At 35.1% G+C, this 15,343-nt stretch overlaps 1 protein-coding gene across 4 annotated transcripts in view; it reads left to right on the top strand.

Moving 5' to 3' along the window:
- Nucleotides 1-15,343, top strand: part of MRPS35 (mitochondrial ribosomal protein S35) — a 47,329-nt gene that overhangs the window by 22,069 nt on the left and 9,917 nt on the right. For 3 of the 4 annotated variants that reach the window (XM_040488574.1, XM_040488577.1, XM_040488578.1), the window contains 2 exons: nucleotides 3,306-3,415; nucleotides 5,131-5,200. In XM_040488574.1, coding sequence (XP_040344508.1) covers nucleotides 3,306-3,415; nucleotides 5,131-5,200 — 180 coding nt within the window. Of the gene's footprint in view, nucleotides 1-3,305; nucleotides 3,416-5,130; nucleotides 5,201-13,365; nucleotides 13,446-15,343 lie in introns of all 4 variants that reach the window. The other variant, XM_040488576.1, reaches the window with a different exon arrangement.

Here is a 15,343-nt window from a genome sequence, read left to right as displayed (position 1 = left end):
CCTTTTTTTATTCCATAGAACAGCTTAGATGTAGAGCAATATATTTATATATTTAGATTGAAAATACTTAAAGTCACAAAGGGCAAAATAGCATGTTTACTGTATAAATTTTAGAAAATCTATGTAAACAAAAGGGAGAAAAAAAAAACACCTTAAAATTCTGCTTGACTGCATCATTCTGCTAGTTAATAGAAAGTACCTAGGCTGGCCCAGATGGGAGAGCATGTGACTCTTGATCTTGGGGTTGTGTGTTCGAGCCCCACATTGGATGTAGAGATTACCTAAAAATAAAATTTTTAAAAAAGTACCTAGGGAGTAATAATACCTGATACATTTTTAATAACTTAGTAAATGTTGCCTCTTTTTATTAATAATGATAACAGTAACAGCCAACTGTTGTTGAACTCTGTCAAGAAACCTACATTTTGCTTTACCTTTTGTGGGCCTTAGTCTTCAGTACCAGAATAAACATCCAATTCCCTACTGGTTCTAAGTTTGCATAATATATTTTACATAAAAATAATCTCATCGCTTTATTTGAAGTATACACAGGATACCACTTGTGATATCAGGTACCATCCTCTTGTCTCCTTTTTGTCTTTATGCTGCCATGTGATACCTTTGTCACTTCCTTGTATTCCTTTCCCCTGACTCAATGTTTGCCCTTGTGAACTCTTTTCTGCCTACCCACTGACTGTTGAAACTCAGTGGTGATGTCCTGAATGGTGTCATGTAGTCTAGGGTGAAAGTAGGTCAAACAGTGGGACTAAAGCATGTGCATTCCAGCATGATGTAAAGCAATATTGTGAAGGTAATCAAATATTACAAAGTGTTATATAGAGATACATTTTTAAATTCAGAGAAAGATGGTATCATTTTTCTTGATAGTCATAAAAATAGTTCAGAATTTTAAAAAAACTTAATATTTGTGTAGGACTTGACTTTAAAAGTGCTTTTTTTTTTTTCTATTTATTCTCATTTATTTCCTGGCAAAATTCTTCTGAGTCCTTTCTGTTTTGTAAATGAAGAAATAGTAAGAACAAATGATTTAAGTTCACTTAGCAAGTAAGTAGCAAATCTAGAAATCAAACCCAATTCTTGTCCTCTGTGTATTACCAGAGTTCTTTAGCTGCACTATATTTGTAAATATGTAAACAGAGAAGGTATTTTACACAATTAGATATTTCTCAATTTATGTAGCTCTTAAATATGGGCATTTGAAAATACATATAACCATCATCTCCTATGATTTGAAATGTCAGCATGGCTTTTGGATAATGTTAATAGTACAGTATTGATTGTTTAAAATGTAGCAACTTGAAAAAGAAAAGTCCAGGGATTCTTTTGAATTTTGGAAAAGAATGACAGTGCCACTCAGCTGCAGTGTCGGACAGTATTAGTCCAGGTTAAAGACTGCAGTTTTGCAATCCCTTTAAGTGCTAGCAGGTGGCGCGAGTGTACCACAGAGCTTTCTGAAATCCTGATGAGTTTCTGGCATAAACTCTAAAATAATTTTTGAACATTAAAATGTTAATGTGAACATACGTTTTAAAGCAGTTATAATAATCAGCGTTGCCATGTTTTTGACTACTTCTTACGTAAAAAGCTAGAACACTTAAATGTTTTAAATGGTAAATTTTAAAATTTATTAGTAAACATGATAACATTGAAGGGATTTTTAAAAGGAAAAAATGATTCCATTCTCACTATCCTAATGCAAAGACCATTCATTTCTTGTACTGTGTCTGTATGCATGTGTATGTACAAATATTTTCACAATTATAATGTAGATTCATTTTATGATTTTCTTATAAGTAAGTCTTATTGTTAACAGTCAGGATTATCATAAAATTCCTTATTTTATCCATCAAGCTGATAACTTGGTTGTTGATACAGGTTGTTTCCCAGGAACTGTGGTAATTTGAGCAGCCTAGAGGCCCAGAGAACCATTCTCTTGGGTTGACACTTAATAGTCAGGGTTTTTCCTGCATATGTTCCTTAAAAGTGTGTTTTTTAAATTTATTTTCTATATTTTCTGTAGTTCAAATAAAAATTCGAAGTGTTCTTTTTTTCATTTATGTGTTGTTTCAGCAAATACACGTTATATGCTTTTTAAGTGCCAGGCTGTCGCCTAGTGGGAAAAATGGAAAAATAAATAAGCTCTTATGCTATGATGCCTTGAGGGAAGTGCAGGGTTATTGAAGCCAGAGAGAAGTGGGTGTGATTTTAAAATCTTATTTAGCTTTTTCTTCTTCATACAGTATGGCTCTTTCTTAGTCTTAATGCTCTCCATGGAAAAACGGTCTGTTTTACCTCATTTAACGGTATTCTAGTGTCTAACCTATTTTCCTGTGTCAAGACTATTCATATCTTAGATATCTTCAGCCCATATCATAATTCTCTGCAAATTAAAAAGTGTGTTCATTTAGTCCAGCATTTCCCAAAAGGTGTTTTGAGGAAGACTGATTCCATGAACTGTCCTCCCTTGAAAAGTAGAATATGAAGGAAAAAAGAAAAGAAAAGAAAACCAGAATATGAGATATGAGATAAGAGGTCAAATAAATTTGGGAATCATTACATGAGAAGTTTTCATCTTGAAATTTCAAAATGCTCATTAGTGTGTTACCTCCTCTAAGAAATCCTTCTATAAAGAACCCAGTTTAACTCAGCATTTCCCAAATGTATTAAACAGAAATAGCCTTTTTAAAGAAATAATTCTTAGCAGCTTCTGGGACTAGTATTAACATTTTGAGAAATGTTGAGCTGGATTATTTCAAATGTCTTGATCCTCTTGAATGCTGTATTCCAGCCTTCATGAGATGTCTGTACTTTTTAAGATAGATGACCCTAAACTAGTTGCAGTGATACAGGTCTCATAATTACATGGTAGAAATATCTTAAAGCCCTTTTGTTTTATCCCTTTATTCCTATATTCCAGCTTAACTAACACTAATGGAGTTTAATACCGTTAGTGCTAATCACAAACTATAATAAACTGTAATTTCATTTATTTAAGAGTCTTGTTACTGGGTTCTTTCAGGAAAGGTGCTAATGCCCAGAACTTTCAAAGAACTCCAGCTTACTCCCCCTCTCTTTTTTTCCATGAGTAAGATCGGGCTTCTTAATGCATAATGCTTCATACTGCAGTTGTTAACCTGTATAGACAAGAGTGCAGGGTTGAGAATGTTTCTTTTTGGTTGTTTTAATGTTAATATAAATAATCTTGCTGCTGTTTTTTTTTTTTTTCCATTAAACAAAGTATATGAAACAACTTTTTTCAAATAACTTTTTCTTGTATTCTTAAGGTTAAACTTTCCAGTCTGAATTTAGATGATCACGCAAAGAAGAAACTTATTAAACTTGTGGGAGAGCGATACTGCAAGACCACAGATGTGCTTACCATCAGGACAGACAGGTACAGAAAGAAGAGTTCAGCACATTGGTCAGATGGGTTTATTGTCTTCCAGTTCCCCAGCAGTCCTTTTCTTAAGAAATGACGCTGCAAATCAAGGTAGCCTTTTATGTCAACTTGTATTAATGTATTAGGTCAGAGAAGTTGTCTAATTCATGTGTGTAATGTCTTCCCTAGCCTGCTCTTGCCATTCTCTTTCGGTACATGGAGCGGCTTGCCTAACTGCCTTGTTGAATTATCGTTGTTATTTTTCAGTCTTGATTTTAATATAGCCATGTGTATAAGACTCAGTGGAGATGTTAGAAGAAAACAAAAGTATGATTTGCTAATTTAGGCTTAAACGGGTTTTTACAAAGCCACAGATCTTACAGTTCGAAATTTAAGTTATTAAATATGGAAATTTAATTTGCCTAGGCAGTCTTGTACATAAGCAGAATTTCAGTGAATTCCTTTCATAAAGGCAGTATTAAGTTTACCTCATATGAATTTATAAATTAGGTCATAGGGTCATCTGAGGTGAAGGATTGTTGGTATGTTTTCACAAAAGGGTTGTTTAATTTCTGTCTTATATTTGGCTGTTTCTACAGTATGCCCAAATCTAAAGACCTGCCTTTAGAGAAAAACAAGTGGAAAGATATCTTCTCTCACTTCCTGTTCCAGTTTCAAAGCATTTTGAGGTGTCGATATCAGTTAGGCTTTATATCCTGCTTCTTCGTGGTGGGAAGAAGTAGCATGACATGCACAAGTGACAGTAGCAGTGTGGGCTGGCCAGACCTTGGGAGCCCTGGTTCCACATTGTTACTGTATGGGAGAAGCATAGATTTCAATGTCAGTGATACTCTTTTTTTACTATCTTTGGAAAACGTAAAATAACGTTGAGTTTTGGGGTTATGCAACTTGAAAATACCTTTAAAATGTTACTCTTTGAAATTCCATAAGTACCTGGTAATTTTTTTCCCCTAAGTTAACAAGTGTGTCAGTGTGTCTATATGTTTTATGGTAACGACTGTTTAGAGGTTTATTAAACTTAAGTATACAATAAGAGAATACCATTAAAGTCACTTGTCATAGGATGGTTTTGTTTTATATTTAAAAAAAATTAGAAGTAATGATTTTCCGTTCTATATTATTTTATTAATCTAAGAGCTAAACTTGCCCTCTCACACTTACATAGAAGATTTACCTAATGTTAGGTTATTAATTCCAATTTAAATATAACATCAGCAATATGACATCGGTTAGTGTAGGTCATTTTTTTAAAAGTTGGCTCTGGAGAAATTGAGATGAACATTTAGATTAGCATCTGTCATCAGTCTATCTCTGTTTTTAAAATGAACTCTGTAGATGTGCTCACGCTGTCCTGCAGACTCAGCCCTGATGTTAGGAAGGGCACTTGGATTGGACGCAATCATAGTAAAAATAGTGTAAAACTATTACCAGATACAAATAACTCCATTAATGATGAAAGCAAAGAGAAATAAAAATAAATACATACAAAATAAATCAAAATAACACTAGATTTCAATAACCTTAGGTAACCACCAACACGGACTATTTTTGTTCTAAGAACAGAATTTTCCTAAAGGTAGGATATTCCCTAAAGATAGGGAATACCTGCATATAAGTTATCCTTTGTGTTTAGTATTTGTATATTTTGCAAATTATTGTATGTACTGAGTTTTCAAAACTTTTGCTTCCTCCCTCTCTTTCTCTTAAAGGTGCCCTTTGAAGAGACAGAATTACGATTATGCAATATATCTGCTAACAGTTTTATACCATGAGTCTTGGGTAAGTGATTGTGTGTGAATGTTTAATAATTTTGTCAGCGTGATTTATTTTATAATTTAGATGGTGTTAACCTTTCAAAACAGTCTGTGGCAAGTACTCAATTGAAGGTTTAATGAACTACTAGATAAACTAAGGAGGTATGAAATGTTATAAATAACTTCTGACATTGACAGGGAAGACCTTGAAGCAGATTATGCAGTCCATCTCAGGACCTTACAGAAATCAGATGACTAAACACCTTTAAAATTCAGTTGTGGACTTTGGTTGGAAGATTCAAAATGTTTTACTTTTTTTCTTTTGTTTGACTTTGGCTGAAAGTTATCAACGTTACGGAATGTAATCATCTATATAATGTAAGAATTGATAATGCATCCTGCTCTTCACATAAACTGCAAAACAAAGCCCCAAACTTTGTAGAAAGGTATTTTAAATATTTATTTCAAATTTTAGTTACCACATAGCCTTTCATATGAGCATTTCACTGTCATACATTAGGGGCAATTAGAGGCGATTAATTATTTAAATAGTAGTAAAAACAGTCTTATGTCTGACTGGATTTATTGAGTTGTAATGTAAGCATACACACATTTGTAAGGAAGGTTTTGCTCTGCTAGAGCATCAACTTACTAATTTTAAGTTGGTATATAGTACGTTTAGATAACTCTAAGTTTTAAATGCTATTTTTTTAAAATTAAAGTAATTTTAAGTATGCATATAAAATTTTTTTTTTTTTTTTTTTTTTTTGCTTGCCTAACATAGACATAGGTCTCAATAGCATTTTCTTTCTTTTTTTTTTCCATCAATAGCATTTTCTATTAGGAACATTTGAAGTAATGGAGATAGCTGGAGAAAGAATCACTCTCTTTAGATACTTAAAGGATTTCTTATGAAAGAAGAGTTGGATTTGTTTTTCATGACTTTTAGGGATACAACAAGGTAGAAGTAATAGTGAAACAGACTTTAGTTCACGGAGTACAAACTTTCTAAGAGAGTCATGGAAAGATGGAGTGGGCTACTTTAATAGGTAGAAAATATTCCATCTTTTGGGTACTTAGCAGGGATATGGTGGTAAAAGGATCACTTTCCTTAGATAGGTAGTTGCATTAGATGGCCTTTGGAATCTCCTGCCATCCTTGAGATATTGTAATTCTGTGAACACATGCAGCCATTCTCTAAACCCACAGCATTTCCTTCGTATTAACAATAAAACAGTTGTAGCCCAAGAGGATACGTGGAAAATTTAAAAAAATATAAAACTTTGTTGCAAGGTTAGTAAAGAACAAAAAGCTGGTAGCTTTTGTCTTCTTTTGAGGTATTCTAATTATCATAATTCATCCGAATTTTCTAGTTCCTGGCTTCAGGAACAACATCATAATAGCAGTTAATCTCTCTTTCCTGCCAGTTGATTTTATAAATGCCTTTGGCTTGAACTAATTAAGTTCTTTTTTGAACTGGCAACAGGGTTGGATTAGCTGCAGCTCGATGGCTGCTCCTTCAAGAGTTAATCAATAAAAACCACCCAATTTTGAATCTCTTATTTTGCCAGCAGCCTGTAAAATGAATTTGCCCTAAAGGAAATGACAGGCATAAATAAATTCAGTGAAAGTTGACTTACTGGATTCTTTCTGTGGTTCCATGACATAGAATCCAAACAAGTTTGTATTCTGGATTCATGCAAGTAGCCTTTGATCTTTAACGCTAATTACTTTGATGCCAGAATAAGTAGCCACATACATCTATCCTAAACAGACAGAATTAAAGAATTTCTATATTAAACGTGGCTCTTGGTCCTTTCTAAACAAGTGCCATCAATGAAGAAGCTTTAAGAGAATGCAGATGAGCCGTGAAATTTTGCAAAGCTGGTGGAACAGAATCTTTACTGAATTGAAATTCTTCTTTCCTTCACCAGCATGGAATTCAGACTTGAAATTGATGTTACCACCTGGTGTTTAATCAAATACTTTAGAGAGCCCCCTTTTAATCCATTTCTTTGTTTTTTTAACTAGTTTCAGAGCATTTAATACCTAAAAAAGGTAAGCTTCTCTTAACTTTCTGGCTTTTTAATTTTTGTGTGGAGGTTACCTCTAAGAGTTGAGAGGAAAGTGGTTGGTAGTTTTATGTCGCACACAATTCAGAAACTTCTCTGAAAAGGTGTTCATCTAGACTTCAGGATAAGGAGGTTACTGTTGTGTGCTATTCAAAGTAGTTTAACTATGGAAGTATCAAAGTAGACTTCAAAAAACGTAGACTTCCCATGCCATAGACTTCAAGCATGGAGGCTTAGCAATGAGTTAAAGGATGGTTATTGCATTGCTGGGAGGTGAAAAGAGACTGTCCTTCTGCAGTTCAGAGAAGCAAAGAGAGTTGTAGAAACTGGTTTCAGTAATTCCATGTGGCACATTGTTGGCATAGGAGTGAATTAAGTTTTATCCGTTGGAACTGTGCAGACCTGCTCTGTGGCTATTAATATTAATACGAAAATGAAGAAATACTTATCTTAGGATTTTGAATTCATTGATTCCCAATTTTTGTACATAGCTTACCTTGAACTTAACAGAGACTTCATATAGGTAATCAGATCTGTGTCATGTTGTATTTGAATGTTTTGAACAAGTGCCCTACTCAGCATTCTGATAGTAGCTGATAATGACAAAACTTCCTAAATTTTAACTTTGTTGCATGATATTCTTTAAACTTTCCACAAGTAATTTGATTAGGAAGTGCTTGAAGAAAGTATTTTGCAAAATGGTTTGCAGAAAAGATAGACCAAGACACTGGGGGAAGAAAAAAGCACTTCTTTTAGAAAATGTAGAGATCTAAAATCAAATTCCAAGAGTTTTTAAATGTTTGGATATTTAATTACTAATAGTTCTTTTTTTAAATTAGAGGGGGTTTTTTTGAGTTTTTGACTTACTTGGATTTCATGGTAGTCTTATTGCCAGTCAAAAATACATCTAGGTTTGTAATAAATTGATTCTGAAAAGTCGTGTAACAAAAACTTCCAAGTCAGATAATTTTACACTCAATAAGAGTTCATTTAAAAAAATTTTTTTAAATGTTTATTCATTTTTAAGAAACAGAGAACAGAGCATGAGTGGGGGAGGGGCAGAGAGAGAGGGAGACAGAATCCAAAGCAGGCTTCAGGCTCTGAGCTGTCAGCACAGAGCCCAACACGGGTCTTGAACTCTCTGATGCCAAGATCATGACCTGAGTTATAAAGTCAGACACTCAACTGACTGAGCCACCCAGGTGCCCCAATAAGAGTTCATTTTTATGTATTTATTATTTTTCATTTGATAAAAATATGTGTCTGTTTGTAACTCCATACTCTCCATTCAGTCTGTTTGGTTTATGAGTTCACTGTGATTGCATGTGCCCACATACATATACATTTCCAGGTTATATTAGAGAATGCTTGAATGTTTATTATGTTGTTTACTCTTTCTTGCATTCAACAAAGATCTTGTTCTTGTGTACAAGATACAGTGACAGGTATTGGTAGGACTATGAAAATGAAAGAGCCTCTGCCTAATCTAGGTACCTTTATTTCTGGAGAGAACCAGTGCCTGAAATGTCACCTGTTTATGGAAGTAGGAACACAGTGCTGTGAGAGGCACTGACAAGGATTAATTCTCCCTGGAAGCTTTCCAAGAAGTCGTGACTGGTTTTGGAAGAAGAGTAGGAGTGTGCAGCAGAGAAGTGGGCAAAGGACGCTGCCTTGTGGATGTAGAGAGCAGGCAGAAGTTTGGTGTGGCCAGGTTGTAAGACTGACAGTGCAGAGGTAGGGGATGAGGCGAAAAAAAGCAAGTCAGAGCCAGATTGTGGACTGGTTGTATAGTCTATTTACAGAGTGTAGATTTGTATCCAGAGGGCAAAATGGAGCATTTTACTAGTTGTTTGAAAAGGTACCTGTTTCACTTTTTTACTGTTTTTGAAATAGTAAACCATCCATGTAGCAAATGTTAAGTGTGCTTTCATTAAAATGAACTGGTTATTGGGGCGCCTGGGTGGCGCAGTCGGTTAAGCATCCGACTTCAGCCAGGTCACGATCTCGCGGTCCGTGAGTTCGAGCCCCGCATCAGGCTCTGGGCTGATGGCTCGGAGCCTGGAGCCTGTTTCCGATTCTGTGTCTCCCTCTCTCTCTGCCCCTCCCCTGTTCATGCTCTGTCTCTCTCTGTCCCAAAAATAAATAAAAACGTTGAAAAAAAAATTTTTTTTAAATAAAAAAAATGAACTGGTTATTGATTGATGGGCAAATGTTTACTGGTTGCCTGTTATTGCTTGGTGTTTTTGGATATGGAGGTTAATATATAAGGGGGAAACTCTTTTCCGCTGAAGAACATTAGTAGAAACAAGTTGGTTTAGTAATAAATATTACAAAAGTGTTGGGTAGTTTACAATTTAATTATTAATATTTCTCTCTATTTCTTATATATCCTTCAAGGCTTTAATTGATACGTGCTTTGAGCCTGTTTTTTTTTTAATTAAGATATTATTGACATAAAATGTTATATAATAGGTATATAACAATGCTTCAATACGTGTATATGTATATGTATGTACATCTATATACTATATACATATATGCTGTATATATATACATATACTGTATATACACGCACACACATATACACCATATATATATATATATATATACACACACACACACACACATATATATATATATATATAGAAAGAGAGAGAGAAACAATCACCACAATATGTCTAGTTAACATTCATCACTACACACAATAGTTACACATTTTTTTCTTCTGATGAGAACTTGTGAATTTTACTGTCTTAGCAATAGTACAGTATTATTGACTATAGTCACCATGATGTATATTAACATCCCCATGATTTACTTTATAAATGGAAGTTTGTACCTTTTGACCATCTTCACTCATTTTGCCCACCCCAACCTCTGGCAACCACCAATTTGTTCTGTTTCTATGAGTTCGGGTGTTTTAGAGTCCACATACAAGTGAGATCATATGGCATTTATCTTTCTCTAACTTACTTCACTTAGCATAATGCCTTCAAGGTCCATTCATGTTGTCACAAATACCAAGATTTCCTTCTTTTTTTTTTTATCATTGAATAATATTCCATAATGTGTGTGTATGTATATTCACACGCACACACACACACACGCGCGCGCTCACCTCTTTATCCATTTAACCATCAGTGAACACTTAGGTTATTTCCATGTCTCGGCTATTGTAAATAATGTTGCAGTGAACATGAGGGTGCAGATATCTTTTCAGGTTAATGTCTCATTTTCTTTGGATAAATACCCAGAAGTGGAATTCCTGGGTCTTATGGTGTTTCTGTTTTTAATTTCTTGAGGAACCTCCATACTGTTTTCCACAGTGGCTATATCATTTTACATTCCCAACAGTGCTCCAGGGTTCCCTTTTCTCCACATCCTTGCCAATACATGTTATTTCTTATCTTCTTGATAATAGCCATTTTAACAGATGTGAAGTGATATCTTGTGGTTTTGATTTGCCATTTCCCTGATGATGACTGATATGGAGTGTCTTTTCATGGGTATGTTGGCCATCTGTATGTCTTTGGAAAAATGGCTATTCAGATCTTCTCATTTTTAAATTGTATTGTTTGGGGTTTTTTTTTTTTGTTTTGTTTGTGTGAGTTATGAGTTCCTTATATACTTTGGATATTAACTCATCAGGTATATTTGAGCCTCTTTGTATAACTCCTATTTTGCATAAATAGCATGTTATACTGTCTTATTTTCTATATTGGTTACTAGGCCCTTAACTATAGACAGTGTCTTAGTCCGTATTCCATGGACAGTTTTCCATGTATGTTTTTGTTCCATGTATGTTTTGTTTTTCTAACTAATCATAAGGTCCCCATTAGCATGTATAATCTTACTGTGTTTTGTTTTTGAGAGTATCTAGGTCAGTGCTAGATAAAAACACTAAATGTTTAATAACAGCTGTCCATTTGGGATTTCTATAGATTTTTGAAGTAGAAGGTTTTCAACTTGAAAAGTGGGGGGCGCCTGGGTGGCGCAGTCGGTTAAGCGTCCGACTTCAGCCAGGTCACGATCTCGCGGCTCGTGAGTTCGAGCCCCGCGTCAGGCTCTGGGCTGGTGGCTCAGAGCCTGGAGCCTGGTTCCGATTCTGTGTCTTCCTCTCTCTCTGCCCCTCCCCCGTTCATGCTCTGTCTCTCTCTGTCCCAAAAATAAATAAACGTTGAAAAAAAAAAAAAAAAGTGAGATGACAAAGTAGCAAACTCCCTTTTTAGTAATATAAAATGTAGCATACTTGGTAGATATTAGGAATCATTAGCTTACCGGAATAGCTTAATAATTACCTATTAATAAAATTATTAATAATCAACAATCATAATTGTGCCCAGTTTGTAAGAAATATCTTTGCAACAGTTTGATGTCATATGATTTGTGTTTTGTGTAGATCAAATTTGTTTTTCATTTGATCATGTTTATTCAGATATTTAAAAAGTATTCTTGGTGCGCCTGGGTGGCTCAGTCAGTTAAGCCTCCAACTCTTGATTTTGACTTGGATTATGATTGCACACTCCAAGAGATCGAGCCCCAAGTTGGACTCTGGGCTGACTGTGCAGAGCCTGCTTGGGATTGTCTCTGTCCCTCTCTGTCCCTCCCTCTCTCACTATCTCTCTCTCAAATGAATAAACATTTTGTTTTTATTTTTCACTGTTTTTGGAAGTTCTCTACAAATTTTGTTCTCTACAGAAGTTTATTTTCTGATGCTAATTTATATTTGACAATGTTAATATAATTCATTTTCTAGAAGAATATTGGTAACTCCTAACAAGGTGCATCTCTTTAGTGTGAAATGTATTTATGCATAAGCTTCTATGTAATCTAATTATGAATAAACTAATAATACAGTGTTTATTAAAGAAAAAATAAACACATTAATGGAATTCCCATGATCAGTCTGAGCACTTGTCGTAGACCAGTAACGGTAAATAGTACTTACTTGCTACCTGTTCCTTGATTCCAGACAAATAGCACATCTGGCTTTTGTTTTATTTGTTTTATTTTTTTAATGTTTATTTTTGAGAGAGAGAGAGAGACAAAATGTGAGCGGGGTAGGGGCAGAGAGAGAGGGAGACACAGAATCTGAAGCAGGCTCCAGGCTCCAAGCTGTCAGCACAGAGCCTGATGTGGGACTCAAACTCATGAACCACAAGATCATGACCTGACCTGAAGTTGGACGCTTAACCAACTGAGCCACCCAGGTGCCCCCTGGCCTTTGTTTTAAAAGAAATTTTTAGTGTTGCTCTGAGAGTCATCTGTGTCTCTGTCTCTGACTTTCTTTTTTACCTCCATGCTGTTCCACATGATCACCTTGGATGAAAATAAAACCAAAAAGAGGGTGAACGGTGGGAGAGGAGCTCCATTTTTAAAAAGTGCTTTAAAATACTGTCATTTTTCTTAACACAAAAGTGTTTACTGTGTCCACCCAGTTTAAATTAGTACTAACTTTGAAGATCAGGAACCAGATTTATCTATTACAACCTCTTCATTATATCAATTGAGAAATTAAGATTTAGAGGAGAGCTATGTACTTTGCTCAAGGTTACAGAGTTTATTAGCTGAAGGACTCAGATTTGAACTGCAGTTTCGAAGTTTCATATTCTTCCCATGGTATATTATTTAGTGTAGTTCATCTTTGACTTCCATTAAAAATACTGTGAAATAAGAGATGAAATCAAACCTGAACTTTAGCTGCTTGTTTACTGTCTTCTCAAACTGAACAGTTGACCATTGAAAATTTATCTCCATAACCTGTTTTCAGCTGGGGGTTGTATGAGACTCCCCTGCAAAGCTTTTTTAAACTAGAGATGTATGAACTCTACGGAATTAAAATCTCTAGTGCAGAGACTCAGGAGGGTTTCTTCCATTTTAAAGACTCCACATGTGATTCTGATGTAAGTTCTGATTGTGAATAATTTCCCCAATCTTTGAGTCTTTTTAATAAAGAAACTAATTGGAGGGCTGGCATATCTCTTTAAAGACAACTTTTGTACATGTGTCAAGTATCAGAGCTGAGGGTGGGGATCAGAATTAGAATGAGAAGGGCAAGAAAATGGAGGGATTTGTCTGCGATATAAACGCAGACCTTTTTTTTCACTTGACGTGGTAGGCAGTAGGCCGCTGTTCTGGATTCTTGGGTGGGATGATGATACAATCAAGGGGACACTTCTCAGATCTCTTTGCCTTCAGGTAAGACTTCATATTATATCCATTAAAATTATTTTCTCCTCTTGATCCCTGCTGATTCCACCCTATATAGGTCTTTCACTCTAATAATAGCCTTATTGATTTTCCCATCTCATCCATCTTCCGGGTTGCTGTTCGAGTAATCGCTCTAAAAAGCAAGTCTGTTGTGTCATATTCCTTAATAAAATCCTTCAGTGGTTCCCTATTACCCAGGATAAAATCTAAACTACTTAGGCTGTCTATCCACAGCAGTTGGCCACCTCATTACTAGTTACTCAGGAAATGTAGGTTATGTATTCTATATCTCAGCCATAATGAACATAATGTGTTCTTTTATAACTTTGCACATGCTGTTCTCTCTGCTTATGATCCCTTTTTCAAATTGATCAACCTTGCAAATTCATATGAATCTTTTAATACACTTCAGATGTAACCTGTCTTAGAAGTTGTCTGTGCATCCTTTTTCCCTCCTCCCATTAGCATTACTCTTACTACTTTTACAGTAATTGTCTGTATCCATGTCTGGCTGACCCCGTTAGACTGTGAGATCACTGAGGGCAAGGACTATACATTTCATCCATCTTCATATTCCCAACCCCTAGTACAATGTCTGGCAAAACAGCATTTGTTAAAGTTTTAAAAAACCAATCTGAATTGAATTGAATTCCTTGACATATTCATCACTTAAACATTTAGCTGTGGTAACTGAAAGAATTGGCAGTATTTTTTTTTTATCCATTATGGATATTTTGCCTCTTCTTATTTTTTATGATTTTCAAATAACTTGGATTTTTTTTAATGGTTAAACTGTTTTCCCTCATATTGCACAATGCCTTACTTGTAATCATGAGAAGTGGAATATTACTATGATTCATGTCCTAGGCAAAGGGAGTTGTAAATAAGATGGTAGAAGGTGACAAATTTGTGTATTTAGTGGAACAGATATTTCTTTGCCTTCTATTACCTCAGAATATACTGACCATTGCATGAATGCAGTGTTTTTCTTTGTATTGAATTTATGCTTACAAGGGGGAGAAAAGGTAACAGGTTCCATTAAGTTATTCTTTTATTCTTTATATTCTTTTTTGCCGTGTCTCTCTGTTCCTTGGAACATGTTGTTCTACCACTAACAAGATTTGGGCAAATTATTTAATTGCTCTGAACTTCAGTTTTTGGTCTGTAAAATAGATAGTAATAGTACTGCCTCACAAAGAGTCGTGGTAGAAGTTAAGTGAATTAATCTATGGAAGGTGCTGACATACATAGTAAGTATTCTAAACTGAGTGTTCTATTCAGACTCGTCCCATGCTACTTTCCTCACCTTGGCCTTCATTCAGTTCCCTGAATGTACTGAGCTCTTTCGTACCTCCAGGCCTCTGTGGAGATTATTTTCTCTGCTGGGATGACAGTCTTTATCTGACTGGCTCCTACTCAACTCCAGGCTTCCGGCTACCCTGGCAGTTCCAGTACAGCACGGTGTGTGCCTGGCACAGTAGTTGTGCAGTAAATATTTATTGAGTGAGTGAATAATTGGGTCACTTGTGGAAAAGAGAACAGATCGTGTGGAATGGAAGGTTGTTTCCTCTAGGATGATAGTCTGAACAGGTTCTCTCACTGTAGGAAGGGAAGAAGAGAGAGCCCACATATATGTAAATGTATTATATGCACACTTATAAATTAGTTGCTAAAATTATAACTGTTTAATGGCTGAAAAATTAAAATAGGAGTCTACAGGTTAATCACACTCTTTGCCTAAATGGTGATCAGTTCAAGCTTAGTGGTGTTTTTCATTGCTGCCCAGTAATTTGAATATGCTATTCTTTCTTTCTTTCTTTCTTTTTTTCTTTTCTTTTCTTCTTTTCTTTTCTTTTCTTTTCTTTTCTTTTCTTTTCTTTTCTTTT

This window comes from Herpailurus yagouaroundi, unplaced genomic scaffold, assembly GCF_014898765.1.
Source record: "Herpailurus yagouaroundi ecotype Mexico unplaced genomic scaffold, PumYag 166, whole genome shotgun sequence".
Lineage (NCBI taxonomy): Eukaryota > Metazoa > Chordata > Mammalia > Carnivora > Felidae > Herpailurus > Herpailurus yagouaroundi.
The sequence above is the reverse complement of the archived record's forward strand: the minus strand, read 5'-3'. Positions and strand labels throughout refer to the sequence as shown.